Source organism: Mus caroli, unplaced genomic scaffold (assembly GCF_978045245.1).
Source record: "Mus caroli unplaced genomic scaffold, Mus_caroli_1 scaffold_14, whole genome shotgun sequence".
Classification (NCBI taxonomy): domain Eukaryota; kingdom Metazoa; phylum Chordata; class Mammalia; order Rodentia; family Muridae; genus Mus; species Mus caroli.
Genome location: NW_028227269.1, coordinates 16922424 through 16941049, shown reverse-complemented (window position 1 = coordinate 16941049; position 18626 = coordinate 16922424). Strand labels below are relative to the sequence as shown.

Sequence of the window (18626 nt, the reverse complement as noted above, 5' to 3'; positions counted from 1 at the left end):
AAAAAAGTAATGCAATTAAGACAATTTTGGTTTAAAAAGTCAATTTTATAAAAATGGTTTTCTTATATTCTGCCAACTGTTTCATTCATACATACACCCACACACCCCACTCTCCCTATAGCAGATCCTCAAAGTGTAATTAAAATATAAGACTATCATGACTAGTAAAGAGCAAATACCACAAGGTATATATTCAAGTATTAGTGTAACAGACGTCCTCAGGAGAGACAAGGCACAGGCTTGGTTAACTGTCCTCAGAGTTTACAAATTATCTTGGTTAAAATGTGTTGGCTCGTGAGCACACTGCAATTCTTAGAAGAAAAAAGCATTTATAACTAGAATTTATAGAAACCAGAATTCAGGCTAATGGCATTTATTCCTCACACAGTAAGTACAGAGCATCCTGAAGCACCAGAGCCAGAGGTCACATGGGTGTCTACTTGCCGAGACTGAAGGTCAGTTCTTCTAGGGCTGGGCCCCGATGGCAGCACCACTCTCCCACCCCCACCCCCTCTTCCTAGCCAGCCAGCACATCCCGGCCTGTCCAGAAGTGGTTCCAGGAAGAATGTCTACTCACCACTCAGTCCATACTGTGAGGCACTATAGGTTTTGTGGTTATTGCCACATCTTACAGCACTTGGCTTTGTTTTGCCTGCACCAATGTATGCCTCGTGTCCTAGAGTTCAGAAGATGTCATCTCCCCTGGGATTGGAGTTACAGAGTTAAGAGCCACCGTGTAGGTGCTGGGAATGAGACCAACTGCTCTTAACTGTGGGGCCAACTCTCCAGCCCAATATTGATTTTTTTTTTTTTTTTTTTAAGGCAAACAGTTTAAAGAAGACACATTTGTAAAATGGAAAACCTCCCAGGGAATCTGGGGCTGAACAGTTAATAGGCCATCTTGAAGTTCATGTGGCTGTTTCTATAAACTGTTCCTCTTGGAAAGGACTGCTCTTAATGTAGATGATCCTAAGTGTAGGCAGGTCTCTCCATCTACAAAGAATTCAGTGCAGAGACAGGCTGCATTTGGAGACAACACACAAGAAAGAGAAAGCAGGTTTCTCTTGCTCCTCTTTTACTTGAGGGTCAAAAAAAAAACCCAAAAACAACAAAACAAACAAGTACGTCTGTGTTCCAGTTATCCTCTCTGTTAAGTGCTTCACTGTAGTCAGAGGACCCACAGGACACAGACTTAACAGAGCTGTCAGCAGGAACGGGATCCAGCCTTACTTTCTGCTTCTGCACCACAGGTCAAAGGAGATTTTAGATTATAAAAGAAAAACCCAAAACCTGAAAGCCTTACATAAGCCAGACTTACCTCACCTCTTCAAAGGGCCTACAAAGGATGTCATGTGACGGTCATAGCACATGACCAGCATCTGCTAAGTTGCTTCCCCGTTTCTCGGATCATTATAATCTATGTTTTGATTCAGGTCAGCTCTATGGAACATCTGCAGGTGTATGTCCTCCTAGAGCAGGCCAAGGTTCCCCACTAGCACTCTGTCTCTTTGCTGTCAACTCGGCTCTGACGCTGCAGCTTGAATGAGGCCGCCTTTTCACTCCTGGTGACTGGGTGGTCTGTGAGATCCTCAAAGGACTTGGCAGCTGTGCTGCTATTGGGGAAGGGGTCCTTCTCAAAGCCATCATCATCTACATGTGAGTCTGTGCTGGGGTCTTCCTGGATGGTGTCCATCCTCTGGTGATCCAGTTTTGGAGCCGCAGATACTGGCGGCATCATGGCAGCTGGCTGCAGGGCCTGTAGACGACCTGGAGTCTGGGGTGCAGGAAAGGGCTTGATGATGCGAACAGATGCTGAATCCATGCTGCTCAGCATCTCAATGTTCTGGGAAGGATGAGGGGAAATGAATCAGGTCATTCCACTGTACAGTCTCACCCACAGTAACCCTGGGCTATGCTCATGCTAAACCTGGTGCTGGGTACGGTGCTAGCTTCCACCTGACAACTTGTGCCTATTAAGATCCATGACAAGAATTCAGTGCAGCCACCCGTAATGAGATCTGGCGCCCTCTTCCGTGTGTCTAAAGACAGCTACAGTGTACTTAAATATAATAATTAATGAATCTTTATAAAAAATTCAGTGCTGAGAGGCTGAGTCACCACCTGTGGTTTGGGGAACCGGGTTCCCCTCTGCTAGCTTTCCTCCCATGCAACTAAGTCAAGTGTGCCACAGTCAATTTCTCAGGATCTGCCACATCCAATCAGATCCTTTTAACTTGCACTAGCCCAGGAGGGAAGAGCTCTTGCTGAGACTTTTGTTAATGGGGCTGACGTACAGCTGGAGACTGCTCTTTTGTTTTATATGTATACTTACGCTGTGATGAAACAGAGACAGGGATTCATACTGCTTGTCCAGTTTCTTATCCTAGAAAGCATAGGAAGTAAAAATGTCATTTTTTGTTTGGTTGTTTTTTTTTTGTTTTTGTTTTGTTTTTGTTTTGTTTTTCGAGACAGGGTTTCTCTGTGTAGCCCTGGCTGTCCTGGAACTCACTTTGTAGATCAGGCTGGCCTGGAACTCAGAAATCTGCCTGCCTCTGTCTCCCAAGTGCTGGGATTAAAGGTGTACACCACCACGTCCGGCAAAAAATGTCATTCTTCCTAAAATTCTTTTAATTTTAAAGGAATTCAGCCCTCAAATGGTGAGTGCTTCCTGATCACTGCTCCTAAGGCTGAGTGAACTTAGACCTCAACGCAGGATGTGGCTCAACACTGGAGCAGTTGCCTAACACACTTGAACCTTGGGTCTATCTGCCAATCCTCCACACACTGCCAAGAAGAAACCCAAGGGACAGCAGGTTTACTAGCTAAGAACACATTTATGCAGCCTGACACATACACACAGCAAGAAGTGCTGCTCTCTACCAACACTAACATGGATACAAAACGAAAGGGTGCTTTAAGGCCTATTTTTCAAAGCTAGCTTAGACTGGGCAGGAGAATAAGAGGGTTTATGTACAACAGGTTCTGCCCATGTCCACAACACTCATGCACTGAGACAGTACTGGCAAAGGTGACTATTCACAGCATCCCTGGGTCCCGACTTCACCACCCCAACCCACAGCCTCTTAGCTGATTTCACAGATACCACACTTCTAGAGGAATTGAGTCTTGATCCTCATGTTGTATCTATGCAGGTGGCTGCATTGTAACTGACAAAGGGAAAGAAAGACAACTGCAAGAACTGCGCCACAACTTATGCCTGGTGCCATAAACGCATTCTGTGGCTAGACACAAACCACCAGTCAGTGGCTCTGCTCTGAAATCAGGGATTAGCTTCATGATCCCTATGTATGTACACATTCAACGTACACAAAATCCACCCAACTCTGTAGCCAAAGCACTCAAGAGCACCGGCCCTGCCACCCTGAGACGCGTCTTCTAACAGAGTCGCCACTGCAGCCCTGCCTGGCACAAGTGCCCCAGAGCCTTTCCACCTCTCAGTGCTGTGTTCCACACTACAGGACAAGCCAGGAGGGCAGTGTGACAGCCTCAGAGACCCTTTACCCACCCCTCACTCACACAAGGCAAAGTTTTGAAACCCTAAAAATTTATAAAGATATGAACACAATGTCAACAAGCTACATAGTCCATACATACATACATAGTCCATGGGGAACATCTCAGAAATGTTGACTTTGTTCCTCTCTAACCAAGTCAGCCTAAAAGTGCTCTTGTTGAGAGACTTTACAAGTCATAGCCCCAAGCAAGTCCAGCTAACTGTTCTCCTATGTTTAAAGTTCCAAATAATAGTTAAATAGCAAAATATACATACAGAAATATATTTTAAAGCCTTCATTATGTTATTTTGCACGTGAGTGTGCCATGGCCTACAAGCTGGGATGTGCATGGGGACATGGGAGGACTCTGGAGAGTCAACCCTCTCCTTCCACCACTTAAGTCCTAAGGAAAGAACCCAGGCAGTCGAGTGTGGCAGTGAGTGTCTACTGGCTGCTGTGTGAGACATGGCCTCATGTACCAAGGCTTCTCACTATGTACCCGAGTGTAACTTTGAGCTCCTGGTCCTCCTGCCTCAATTTCCTAGGTGCATGCCCTATGATATCGGTGCCCCAGGGACACCCTCTACTAGCTGAGCTAGGCACTGAGCTGCTCTTCTGTCCACACACCGCCAGTAGGTTTCTAGATAAGCTGTCTTGAACACTCATAATAGCTATGGCAACTTTTTTTTTCAATCTTTCAATCTGAAGTCACTCGGCATTTCTGTAAAACATTTGATCACTTAAACTTTGGTGACTTACCACACAGTGGACAAGAATGCTGAAAGGAATCCAAAATATCAAGGAGAAAACCAGAACAGACCCAACGATGTTATCTGCCAGAAACTTCCCTGTGAATAATTCAAACAGTAAACGCCTCAATCACATTTCACAAGCCTCCTACAAAGCTCTCCTGAGTCTCCTGGCCACGGGGCTGTGCTAGGGGATGAGGAGCCTTCCTGTGTGGCCGTACCAGCAGATCAAGCACAGCACCCTTCGCAAGACACTGCTTTGATTGCCTGAAAACTGTTTTATAGCTAAAATCTATGGGGTTTTGCCTTCTATAAATTTGATATCTACTGGTAAGTAACTCTTACACGTTCAGGTGGACCGCTCTCTTCTGAAAACTCATACATGCAAGACTCACAGCAACAGACCTGGAATGAGTTCACGTTGTCTTCGACAACAAAGTTGTTTAAATTTTTAACTTTTTTTTTTTTTGGGGGGGGGGAGGAGGTGTTTTGAGACAGGGTTTCTCTGTATATCCCTGGCTGTCCGGGAACTCACTTTGTAGACCAGGCTGGCCTCAAACTCAGAAATCCACCTGCCTCTGCCTCTGCCTCTGCCTCTGCCTCCCGAGTGCTGCGATTAAAGGCGTGCACCACCACGCCTGGCTCTGTTTCTTTAAAATTGTTTTTTTTTACATTCTAAATGTTGCCTCCCTTCCCAGTTTCCCCTCCCTTAACCTTCATTTTTCTGTGCTCTGCATACACACATGTCTGTGTACTATATGAATGCAGAATGAGAGACTAGAAACAAATGCTGGAGTCCCTGAAGCTAGAGTTACAGGTAATTATGAGCCACCATGAGGATGCTAGGAAATTGAAACCTGGTCCTCTAGAAGAACAACCAGTGCTCTTGACCCTGAGCTATCCAGAGTTATTCCATAACAAGTGTGGGGCGAGACCATACCCGCGTCACCACAGGAATCAGCTTAGATCTTGGTAAATAATCTAGGAAATCTTTCACTTACCAAAAGTGTTGATGCTCAGCTGGTCAATGAAATCCCAAAATCGCTCAATTACATCCTGTACTCGTTTCTCACATTTGCCCTATAAGAAGAAAAGAAATCACACTATGCCAAACAGCATGCTTAGAGCTACTGGAGCCTCGGAAAAACAATGGGCACGTAACCAGCTCTGCCTGGTGGCCCACCTGGACACAGGGTGGTAATTTCTTGGGTAATGAAGCTACCCAAGAAAGCAGGTCCTCTCACTAGCACTTTCACAATACATCCCTTAAAAAATATCTGGTGCAGGGGTGGGGCTGGGTGAATTCAGACAGTGTCCTGTATATCTCAAACTGGGCTTGTCTGTCTGCTTCTAATGGCTAAGAATTCAGGAGTGTGTTGTCACATCCAGCAAAGAAGTGTATTGACTCAAGAAAGCTATAACCCCAGGAATACCTCAGTCAGAATGACAGTAATGATATACACAGTGGACAAGAGGGCTTTAGAACATTAAGTACTTGGTTTTGCAAACAAAGGCAATCCAAACACAAATGCTATCTTTTTACCTTTTTACCCAATGCTTTCATTGAGTATGTACAGACAAGGTCTATGTAAGATGAAGTAGGCAGGTATTCTAGGGTTAGTGGAATTCAAAACTGAGCTCAAAGACAGCAGACCTGGAGAGGAAACTTACTTTTTGTTGTTTCTTTTTTGAGACCAGATCTCACTAGTAACCCTGTCTGGCCTGGAACTCTATGTGACGGCAGGCTGGGGCAGGGCTGTGTGGTACTCTTTACTGTCTTAGCATGCATAATTCCACAACAGGGCAGATACTTACATTCATGTCACAGAACCCTACTGTACATGGCTTCCCTTTCCTCAAAAACAAGTTCTTTTGCTCTGCATCGACGTACGGCACACACGGGCCAGAAAGGTTTCTGCAGCACACCTTGCATGAGTTGTCAGTGTCTGAAAGAGAAGCATGCCAGCTGACATGGGAGTCCTCACCACCAGCATCTTGACATCTAGTCTTTGGCCTTACTCCTAGATGTCAAAAGCTGATACTATCCAGGGCTGAGGGCTTCAGGCAGAGTGCCTGCATGGTCATTGTGAGGGCTTGGGTTCCAGGTCCAGCACCACAAAAAGAAAATGGCCCAACGCTCCCAAGTTAATATTCCTCAGCTCTTCCTTCACATTAAACAACTATTAGCTGGGCATGGTGGCACAAAATTTTTTTTTTTGGTTTTTTGAGACAGGGTTTCTCTGTATAGCCCTGGCTGTCCTGGAGCTCACTTTGTAGACCAGGCTGGCCTCGAACTCAGAAATCCGCCTGCCTCTGCCTCCCGAGTGCTGGGATTAAAGGCATGCGCCACCATGCCCGTCTGGCACAAACTTTTAATCCCAGAACTTGGGATCAGAGGCAGGCAGATCTCTATGAATACCAAGACAATCTGGTCTACATAGTATGTTCCAGGACAATCAGGGCACAAAGTGAGATCCTGTCTCAGAAAAAGAAAAGAATTATCAACAGAAAACTTTAATAGATTAAGCCAAATTCTCCTCTCTGCCTAACCTGCCTAATGTTCTTCAAATGCACCCTCTGCCCAACATGCCTATCACCCTGCCAGCTCCTATCCCTGGCTTCTCAGGGTAAGGTCTACCCTACCCTGGGCCAATGATATGAGAACCACAGCCTGGACTTGACAGGACCCTACTCATGAGGAGCTCTGACACCATCTGGGGTCAAAGTCAACAGTCAGCAGCAGATGTGCAGACACTCAGAATTAAAACTTTCCTGTCCAGTGTAACGTTTGCTCTGGGGGGGAGCTTCGTTTACCTTCAGGAGAAAAGTCAAGCAGAACGCAATGCAAACCAAACGTTTATTACACAGAGGCACTGTGACCTAGACTTTGTCTTTCCAAGGCACTGCAAGCCTGGTGCCATTCACTCGGTCATTTACTGGCAGCTGTCTTGTCTCTCGCTTAACCACAGGCCTCATGCATGCCTGCTAGTCAGATGCTCTCCTGCTGAACTGTCCCCAGCATGTGCTGTCCTTACAGTGACTCACCTGGAGGACCACTCACTCCAGCTTATGGGTCAACCCCCGCCCCCCACAGCCGCCGCCCTCATGATTTAACACTGATGTCTCTATATGGAACAGAGAGCTGGCAGCATCCACCAGCTCCACCGTGGAGTGAAGCCAGGCCCTGAATATCCTCCCTTCAGACCTAGTGATTCCAAAAATAACAGCATGGGAACCCAAGGAAAACTGAGGCTACCAATAAAAGGCTGCTTTCCCAGGCTGCCCCAGCAGGGATGAGAGGGTGGCAGACTTTGGTGGCATCATCAAAATTCCCACCCAGAGGGCAAATCAGGTAAAGGCTGCCAAGCTTGAAAACCTGAGTTTGATTCCTGAGCCCTACATGTGACCCTCTGAGCATGTGTGCATGGAGGAAGGTCCACAGGTACAAATGCATGCAAATGAGCACACACACAAACACTGTAAATCTAATCTATAGGAAATGGCTTTGGCTTAGTTCCAGAGTTTCCTCCATTAGTGCCATTGGGACGAAGCTACTGCTGCTTTTGCTTTAGATGATGTGTGGGGAGGGCGAGGACAGTCCTCCACCATCCTCTCAATGCCTCTCCATGTGTCCAAGGAGCCTGCCCGACACGACGACACGTGTCTGATATGGAGTAGGAAATGAGCTCAGCAGGTGGGAGGGAGCCGGGATCTGAGCACAGGGCTATCCGACTCCAGGCTATCCCAGGACTATCCCTAGCGTGCCTTGCTGCTTTCCTTATCCCTAATTGGCTTCCTCACTCTTCATGAGCAAGACAAAAATCACGGTTATGCAGCTGCAGGACTTAGAAACTACTCACCAACGCATGCGCAGGACTCCAGCTCCTGCTCCCTCTTGCAGAAAGGGATGCATTTCCCAGCCTTGCACTTGCCAAGGTCCAAGCACACAGTGTCATCTTCAGCATCTCCGGGTGGGGGGCACTCACTGCTATTCCCTGGAGGCAAACACCCATTCACACTCAGTCCAGGGCACAACAGTTGCCACAGGCTGCTTCTCATAAAATGCGGACCCAGCCAGGTGATGGTGGCACACGTCTTTAATCCCAGCACTCAGGAGGCAGAGGCAGGTGGATCTCTGAGTTCGAGGCCAACCTGGTCTACAGAGTGAGTTCCAGGACAGCCAGGGGTACAACAGAGAAACCCTGTCTCTAAAAAACAAAACAACAACAAAAAATGCGAACCAGCAAACAGCAAAGCCTCAAGGGCTGCTTTCACCTGAAGGAAACTTGACCCTGGTTTCAAATACATCTTCACAGGCCCTGGAGAAGCAAGGGAAATGCATACCTGTGCAGTAAGACACTCCTTTGCACGTAGCATTAATAGCCTCCTGGCACTTCTTCTGCGCCGTCTCAAACTGACAGTTTTTACAGCAAGGACTGTTCCTATCACTATGGAAGAGCAGACAAACACCATTCAATTCCAATGACAGCCCAACATCAAATGCTATGGTTGTGTTAGTGACCTGAAAACTGAAGCAAGACCCTAGGGCCAAGTCACTACTGCAGTCTGACTCCTCTGGAGGAGTTAGCTGTACCACATATATATATATATCTTTTTTTTTCCTTTTCTTTTTTTTTAATTAGGTATTTTCCTCAATTACATTTCCAATGCTATCCAAAAAGTCCCCAATACACTCCCCCCCCCAGTCCCCCACCCACCCACCCCCACCCCTTGGCCCTGGCATTCCCCTGTACTGGGACATATAAAGTTGGCAAGTCCAATGGGCCTCTCTTTCCAGTGATGGCCGACTAGGCCATCTTTTGATACAAATGCAGCTAGAGTCAAGAGCTCTGGGGTACTGGTTAGTTCATAATAATGTTCCACCTATGGGGTTGCAGTTCCCTTTAGCTCCTTGGGTACTTTCTCTAGCTCCTCCATTGGGGGCCCTGTGATCCATCCAATAGCTGACTGTAAGCATCCACTTCTGTGTTTGCTAGGCCCCGGCATTGTCTCACAAGAGACAGCTATATCTGGGTCCTTTCAGCAAAATCTTGCTAGTGTATGCAATGGTGTCAGTGTTTGGAAGCTGATTATAGGATGGATCCCTGGATATGGCAGTCTTTAGATGGTCCATCCTTTCTTCACAGCTCCAAACTATATCTCTGTAACTCTTTCCATGGGTGTTTTGTTCCCAATTCCAAGAAGGGGCACAGTGTCCACACTTTGGTCTTCGTTCTTCTTGAGTTTCATGCGTTTAACAAATTGTATCTTATATATATATCTTACTAGTTAAGAAAAAAGTCTTTTTTTTCACCAAACACTGCTTTTTTCTTTTCTGGTTAGATTTACTCACCAATTTGGAATTTGCTTAATAATCATTTAACAGCACCTCCACATTATTCTATTACATGGGTATACAATAACAATTTGTCTTCTAGCAATACCTTTGATTACTCCAATATTTTGCTACTGTAACAGATAGAGCTATGAGTAGGCTTGTTAAATCAACTTTATTTATTTTAAAAAGATTTTGGGTTTTCCACATAGTCTCACTGTGTGGCCTTGGCTGGCCTGGAGCTTACTATGTACATCAGGTTGGACTCCAATTCACGAAGACCTGCCTCCCGTGCCTTTCGAGTACTGGGATTAAAAGTATGCCTCACCGTGCCTGGCTTTAAAAAGATATTTTTAAAGCTCCAGTGAACAGCTAGTACAGGCAGTTGTCACCAAGCTAATTTTAAAATAAACATAAATCTTAAAGCACTAGGGAGGTGGAGGTGGATGGATCTCTTGGAGTTCCAGGAGAGCCTCGTCTATCCAGAGAAAGTGCCACGTTGCCTGCATTTGCAATCTCCTGTTATCTGCACCTTCGCTATCCATCCCCTGCCCCGGTGGGAACACTCTCACCTGCACCTCACACCCGGCTTCAGTGTGCAGTCACTATTGCAGCAGGTGTCGTTGTTCAGGTACATAATACCCGGGTCACACTCCTCTCCTTCATCCACCCTGGAGTTGCCACACACCTTGTTGCTGCGCTCCTGGAAGCACTCTTGAGCCTTACTTTCTATGGTCTTGTAGATGGACTGTTTACTGCAGTTTGAAAACATCTTAAAAGAAAACAGGGCCATGAGAGTGGAAAAGACCAAGATGAATGCATTCCCAGGCAGTGCTACTCTACAGACAAACCTAACTGCAAAGCCCCCACCAACGCCACCACTGTGTCAAGAGTCACCTGCAAATTCCACATTAAGAAATTACTGAAATAAAGTAAGATAGAAGAGACCAATTATCAGACACTGGTTACTGAGTGACTTACTGACAGCACTGTCTGTACTTCCTATTGCTAAGCATGACCTCACTTGCTGTCTGGAACAGAATGACCGGGAGGAATAGCTCAAAGAATGGGCACTGTAGATTGCCACCTACCCTTCTAGAAAATCTTGCTTGCTTGCCCAGCCCACCCTGTGCTTTTAGAACAGTGGTTCTCAACCTCTGGGTTGTAACCCTGCATATCAGATATTTATATTATAATTCGTAACAGCAGCAAAGTTACGGTTATGAAGTAGTAATGAAAATAATTTATGGTTGGGGGCCACTACAACGTAAGGGCTGTATGAAAGGACTGCATCACTAGGAAGGCAACGACTTGTCTAGAATATAAAATGAAGAATTCAAACTGAACTATCTGGCTCCAGTCTACCACTGACTTTAGTGTCAACGGGCTAATTTCAGAGACATTGCTAAAACATTATTTCCCTCTAGTCAACTCAAAACAGCTATAGTGTTTGCTTCATTTTTTGTTTTAAGACCAGGGTCTCAAAACAGCCTGACCCCTGGCCTGGAACTCTCTAGACCAGATTTGCCCTGAACCACCTGATCCACCTGCCTCTGCCTCCCGAGTGCTGGGGTAAGAAGTGCACCTCCTGTGCCCCACAGGTCAAAATGGTCAGTGACCTTAGATGAGGACCTAAACCACCACAGCCAGCAAGAAAACCTCTTCCTTAGCAGTTAAACTCTCAAACAATGGCTCTCTAGGGCGTAGACTGTGCTGAGCAATAATGATCAAGCTGTCACTGGCTTTGTGTCCACCATCTCTAAACCCTAGTCTTGTATTTATCTACAACCTTGCTTTTCTTTCAGTGTCCTTCTCAAGGGGATCACAGCCCTTAGCATCCCTTCTTTCTTCCCACTAATATCAGCATTCACAGCTCATGCATCACCATAGGGCAGCTGCTTGTTGGCCCATCTAGTAGCAGAGAGGGCTATTTGTCCAGGTGAAATGAAAGAACCACCTTATTTCTATAATTCTATAGCTCTTTTCACCTAGTTAAAAAATGTTTAAGAAACTCATGAACTGGTCAGGGTGGTGTACAACTTTAATCCCAGTACTCAGGACACAGAGGCAGGAAGATCTCTGTGAATTCAAGCCTGATCTACACAGCAAGTTCCAGGTCAGCCAGGACTATATACAGAGACCCTGTTAAGAGGGGAGGGGAGGGGAGGGGAGGGGAGGGGAGGGGAGGGGAGGGGAGGGGAGGGGAGGGGAGGGGAGGGGAGGGGAGGGGAGGGGAGGGGAGGGGAGGGGAGGGGAGGGGAGGGGAGGGGAGGGGAGGACAAAACAAGAAAGGAAGAGATTAATTAATTAAGGGCCTCTGCAGGTAAAAGGACCCTGCTGCCAACCTGACAAGCACAATCCCCAGATAAAAGGAAAGACCCCCCCCCACCCCCACCCAAAGCTGTCCTCTGAGCTCCACACGTCATGGCATACACATGACGTCCACAAATAAATAAATGTAAAAAAAGTATTTGAAAACAATTTAAAGCATAGAAGATGCATAGTATTTTTTCATAAGGAGGAGGAGATACCAGTTCGGAAAACTAAACTGTTAGGAGAAAATATGTACTAAATGTGATAGATGCAGGACAAAACAAACTGTGCTTCACTGACAGCTCAGCATCCCCCAAAAAAACAGTTCTCCCCACACTCCACTCCCACTAGCAGGCTCTCACAGGCCATGGGGATTTCCGCAGAAGGAGAAGTAGCACCATGTGCTTTCCCTTGCAGCAGAGTGTAAAGTTACACAGTCCCCATCTGGCAGTATCCTCACAATCAGAGAGATCCAGAGCGGAAGCCACATGGGACTTTTCCCTCACTGGGTGTTGTATAGTCTACTGGAGAAGCGTCCAAGCATGCAGTGAAGAGACAACAGTCTCACTGATGCTCACGCCCCTCACCAGCTTCCACATGGCTTCACAGTTTTCTGTATTGACCCATTTTCTTGTCCATCTTTATTAGTTGTTTTTAAGAGTTTTATTAAGGCACATTTAATCCCTAGTACAGAAGGGAGGGAGGAAGAGGAAGGGGACTAGGAGGAAGGGTGGTGGCAGCACACTGTGAAGTACTGCTAAATTAAATGAGTCATATTGTAATTAAAACTGTCAGGTCAGCCGGGCGGCGGTGGTGGCGCACGCCTTTAATCCCAGCACTTGGGAGGCAGAGGCAGGTGGATTTCTGAGTTCGAGGCCAGCCTGGTCTACAAAGTGAGTTCCAGGACAGCCAGAGCTATACAGAGAAACCCTGTCTCGAAAAAACCAAAAAAAAAAAAAAAAAAAAAAAAAACTGTCAGGTCATTTTTAAGGCTGAGCTAAACACCCTCAAAAGTAGGACTCTGACAAAATCACTAGTGTAGGGACCCAAACTTACATGTGATTAATCTTTACAAAACTTCCAAATGACAGCTAAAAGCACCCTTAAGATGAGGTTCAGTATTTGACAGTTCCACCTCTAGGGAAACAGTTAGGGATTGATACTTTCCTGAGCCCCCTTTCTGTTAACATGGCATCACCTTCTTTCCTACCACTGAAAACAATCAAAACACACATACCTTATTATTCTCATGGTCACCACTCACAGCTATGGGATACATGACATACTTTCCTCCTTGGTCCTCATTTGGGGCACATTCTGCTAGTCCATCAGGGTCATGTTCTGCTCCAAAATTGTGTCCCAATTCATGAGTTGTAACCAGGTCAGCTTCCTTAAGGATCAGGGAAAGAGCGTATGTAATCATCAGTTATTTTTGCCCAGTTGGGCCCAGGTTATATTTTTCAGACCAAATGGAATAAGAATTATTCCCATAAATGGCCACATACACCTATCACATACCCCACATAAAAAACTTTTTACACTTATTTGTACGGGGGGAGGGGGGGCGTGCGGCACAATGAATGTGAGGTCAGAGTTGTTCTGTATGGTATCTACCTGCTAAGCCATCTCCCAGTCCTCAATAAATATAATTCGGGGTTGGAGTGGAATGACGCAGTGTTTAAGAGTGTCACTGCACTTGCAGAGTTTAGGTGCAACCACCTGTTAACTCTAGTTCCAGGAGATCAAAAATGAAGGCTCCTCTGTGTCCATAAACTCACGTGGGCACATATGCACACATATAAACAATACGTTCATTAGTTAAAAAACAAAAATAAGGTGAATGGAGCATGAGAAGCCACCCCCAAAGTTGACCCCTGACTGCCACATGCACAAATAGGGAGGGGGAGTTAAGAGGGTGCGGGGCGGAGGGGCTAGAAGCCCAACGCCTGTATGGTTTCTGTTTCCATCTTCCATCAACAGTGGCAACTCTCCTCCCAATACGCAAACCCACGCCTTGCAGGGATCCAGCTTAGGCTGTTTTACCTTCTGAGCCATCTCAACTGTCCCAAGGCCTTTAACATTTCTTGGGAGTGGAAAACAGTAACAGGATGCTTCAGTTCAAGAATGAATACCACCCTTACTTCTCCTCCTTCAGGAATAAGGAGGAGACAGAGAACAAGGGTAGAGGGCAAGAGCTGACAGATGCCAACAAAACTTTTAAAGTAGAACAAAAAAAATACAAGTTTTTATATTAAAAAAAAAAGTTAAGGGGCTGGAGAGATGGCTCAGTGATTAAGACCTCAAGTCTCAGTAACCACATGGTAGCTCCCAATCATCTGTAATGGGATCCAATGCCCTCTTCTGGTGTGTCTGAAGAGAGCAATAATGTACTCATATACATAAAATAATTAAATCTTTTTAAAAAATTACAACAAGCATGGAAGAACAGAGCTATACAGAATGGGGATGTGAAGAGACTGCTATAACCAAAACCAAAGGTCAAGGACAGTGAACAAGTTAAAACACACATGTAGGAAACAACAAGAAGACAAATAGAAAGCAAGACAAAGCATTCGGAAGCAACAGATAATTTGCTAGGAATTATAACCCTAGGATCAAATACCTGCTTTAACTAAGCCCCCAACAGAACAGACAAGCTATCCAGCCTACCCTACAGTACTTGGGAGGCAGAAGGACTGCACTGGCTTAGGACATTAAGGCTACTCGAGTGACACACAGTGGAGGATGAAACACACACACACAAAGTTATCTAGGAATAACACAAGAACACTTTTTAAAAAAACAATTTGGGTAATTTTTTTTTTAATGAATCCTTTTTATTTATTTATTTTATGTATTCAAGTACACTATGGCTGTCTTCAGACACACCAGAAGAGGACATTGGATCCCATTACAGATGGTTGTAAGCCACCATGTGGCTGCTGGGACTTGAACTCTGGACCTCTGGAAGAGCAGTCATTGCTCTGAAAACACTGAGGCATCTCTCCAGCCCCATAAGAATACCTTTAAACTGGGCTTCTTGCTCTGTGCCTGCAATTCCAGCACTCAGGAGACTGAGACAAGTGAATCTCAAAGTCAAGTGAGACTGTCTCACCAAAATAAGCACATTAAACAAAAAAGTAAGCATTTTGCATAAGGACAAAAGTATCTCGATTAAAGAGTCCCAACTGCTCCACAAAGGAGGGAAGAAAATTTAAAAAGCCGGGTGGTGGTGGCACATGCCTTTGATCCCAGTGGATTTCTGAGTTTGAGGCCAGCCTGGTCTATAGAGCAAGATCCAGGACAGACAGAAAGGACCACATAGAGAAACCTTGTCTCAAAAAACAAACAAGCAAATAAACAAAACGATAATAATGATAATAATAATAATAATAGAGAGGATTGATTTTAGTTATGTACACTCAGTCTCTGGGTGGATATGTTAGTGAGTCCAGTGCCTGGGGAGGCTAGAAGAGGGTGTTGGATCCCTGGTGCTAGGAACCAAACAAAGGCCCCGTGAAGACCACGAAGCAGTCTTAACTGTTGAGCCAGCTTTCCAGCCCCACGTAGTCAATTTTAAGCTCAGAGTCAACATACCAGTGTATCATATACTATTTTTTCCTACCAATACCTACTCTCCCCATTTTAAATATACTTGGTTTTTTGAAACAAGATCTGTACATAGTCCTAGCAGGAACTCACTAGACCAAACTCTTTGAGTTTGAGGCCTCTCCCTCCCGAATGTTCAGATTAAAGGTGGGCATCATCATGCCCAGCTCTCTTATTTTTAAAGTGCCCTAATTCTGTACTGAGCAGCAACATATTCAGCTAAAGTAGATACCTTCCTGCCCTGGTGCTATGGGCACTCATGTTGCCAACTAGTGCCCAGGGAGGCATAACCAGAAACCAATGGGCGAGGCTTGGAGACAGCGTTGGTAGAAGGACAACCTACAGAAGCTCTAGTCTCTTCTTCCTGCTTTCCTCATCAGAGACGAGAAGGACCTTGTCCCTTTGAGGCTGCAGCATGAGGACAGAGGACTTGTGCTGAGAAAGGCTAAAGGAAAACCAGAGAGACCCAAACTGAGAGAACTCTGAATGCCCCAGTGTATACCTGGAGAAGACTGACTCAGCTACCATAATTCAGAAAAATAAGCCCCTATTTAGGCCACTAATGGTTACTGTATTTTCTATTATTTATAGCAAAATACACTTGAACAGATCTATCTACACAAAAACAGGGTTTCTTGTTTTCTTTGTTTTGTTTTTTGAGATAGGTCTCAAGTATCCTGAGCTGGCCTTGAATTTACTATGGAGCTGAGAACAATCTTGAAATGTTGATCCCCCTGCCTCCACCCTCCCATGGGTAGGATTATAAGCGTGCATCACTCTCCTTGGTGTTACATGGTATATGCTAGGCCAGCATTCTACTAGCGGAGCTACATCTCCAGACTCCAAAACAAGATAGAACAATCTATGAGGAAAAATGGTCACAAACAAAGGCTAGGGACTCATACCCTTTAACAGCCTATGAAGACCAGCAGACAACAGAGCAGCGCCTTAACTGCTAAGGGCAGAGCACACAGTCACATTGTCCACCAAGTACACATTACTATTGACAAAGATACCACTGTAAATATGTAACCAGCATACTAATGCAATAGATTCCAAATCTGTCCTGTTTAAAAACAAAAACAGAGGCTGAAGAGTTGGCTCAGTAGTTAAAAGCCCTGGCTAGGGGCTGGAGAGATGGCTCAGTGGGTAAGAGCACCCGACTGCTCTTCCGAAGGTCCAGAGTTCTAATCCCAGCAACCACATGGTGGCTCACAACCATCCGTAACGAGATCTGGCGCCCTCTTCTGGAGTGTCTGAAGACAGCTACAGTGTACTTACATGTAATAAATAAATAAATCTTTAAAAAAAAAAAAAAAAAGCCCTGGCTACTCTTCCAGAGGCTGCATGGTCAGTCCCAGCACTGGTATCAGATGGTTCACAACCACCTTCTCTAACTCCAGCTCCAGCAATTCCAACATCCCCTTCTGGTATCTGTCAGGGCCCATGCTTGTGTGCCTGTGGTGTGTACACACACTATTTTTTAATAAAGTTTTTAAAGAAAATCAAAAAACATACCTTTGTGAGAATAGTTTTACCATAATTTTTAGTACTAGTCAGACCACTATTTAAATAGATGTTTTTCTTCACAGTTGGGTTGTAATAAGCTAAAAGAAAAAGGAAACAGACAAAAACTGCCTTTTAAACTCAGAACTGAAACATAACCCAGTCAACTTTCTCTTTCGTCTCTCAGTGTCATGAGAGTGCAATGATATACTTACCTTTTGGACAAACCCCTCCATGACTGTTTGCTCTGGGAGAACCAACATAAGCTAATCCAAGAGTTCCCATATCAAAATCCTGGTATGTGAAAAGATGAGCCAGGCAGACTTTAGATGCTTCTTCAGCTATATCAAAGCTAAATTGCTTTAAAAAGAGGGAGATCTTCGTTAGCTTGTCATCATGCCAGATTCAAGGGCACCTCACCATTACAGAACAGCTGCAGCTCAGCACCAGCACCTACAATAGCTTGCTACACCAATGCTTTCCCTGGGGCTCACACCTAACTGGGCAGGTAGGAAGCACAGTGGTCATGCGGTGGTGGGCAGCACTCAGGCACCATTCATCTACTCAGAATGAAAGCACTGCTCTCCCACAGAGACTGCATCAGGACTCAAGCAGCCCCAATTCCAAAAAGACTGCAGCCCATGCTACAGTATATCGAAGTATTTCAAGAGTGCTATGTAGGGGTTATTTCTAATTATTTGGGCAGGGAAAGATTTTTGTTTGAATTTAAAATTCTTTATAATCCAAGAAAGTTGTAAATAAGTTTATTAAAAAAGCGCACGCCGAGCGTGGTGGCACACGCCTTTAATCCCAGCACTCGGGAGGCTCGGAACTCAGGAGGTCTGGTTGCTCAGGCTTACCCTACTCTTGCCAATCTGTAGTCATATCAAAGCTCATACATTGATGTTCTGGCCCTGACTAACTTAGAATGCAGCTGTAAAGACAGTGTCTTTTACCAAAGCAAGTAAGGTCATATTCACAGGCCCTAATTAAGGCAACCACCTGTTCCCTTATGAAAGCTACTTTGGGGGAATGCTTGTATTTTGATTTTTTTGTTGTTTTTTTCCAGACAGGGTTTCTCTGTGAAGCCCTGGCTGTCCTGGAACTCACTCTGTAGACCAGGCTGGCCTTGAACTCAGAAATCCGCCTGCCTCTGCCTCTGCCTCTCAAATGCTGGGATTAAAGGCGTGTGCCACCACACCTGGCCCAAATGTTTATGTTTTTACTGTGTAACAATAAACACTAGTATGGGCTGCTGCTATTCTGAGGGAATGCTTGTTAATTCATTTGTTTGCACTGCTAGGATCCAAACCCAGGCCCACATGAACACAACCTCAGGATGTCCCACACTAGAACTGCATTTCCAGCACTGCCTGTCTTCATAAGATCAGGACAGAGACACACACAAAGGAAGACATCAGATGCTAAAGAGAGGCCCGAGGAGAAATCAACCTTGTATTTCTGGTTTCCAGAACGATGACAAAGTAAGTGCCAGTGGCTTCTCAAAATAAGTGCCTCTCAGGCTGCGGTACTCTGCTAACAGCAGTTTGCTGAGACTTATCTCAAAAGCAAATGATATGCAGGCCTTTAATCCCAGCA

At 45.3% G+C, this 18626-nt stretch overlaps 1 protein-coding gene across 1 annotated transcript in view; it reads right to left on the bottom strand.

The window, feature by feature from the left end:
* Nucleotides 1-24: 24 nt before the first annotated feature.
* The window catches only part of Adam17 (ADAM metallopeptidase domain 17), a 49901-nt gene continuing 31299 nt past the window's right edge, over nt 25-18626 (bottom strand). The window contains exons 9-19 of the mRNA XM_021178582.3: nt 17243-17387; nt 17040-17128; nt 13150-13302; nt 10172-10371; nt 8609-8712; nt 8125-8259; nt 6080-6210; nt 5266-5344; nt 4275-4363; nt 2333-2383; nt 25-1843 (exon numbers count right to left, since the gene is read on the bottom strand). Of these exons, the coding sequence (XP_021034241.1) occupies nt 1493-1843; nt 2333-2383; nt 4275-4363; nt 5266-5344; nt 6080-6210; nt 8125-8259; nt 8609-8712; nt 10172-10371; nt 13150-13302; nt 17040-17128; nt 17243-17387 (1527 nt within the window). The 3' untranslated portion in view covers nt 25-1492. The remainder of the gene's footprint in view (nt 1844-2332; nt 2384-4274; nt 4364-5265; nt 5345-6079; nt 6211-8124; nt 8260-8608; nt 8713-10171; nt 10372-13149; nt 13303-17039; nt 17129-17242; nt 17388-18626) is intronic.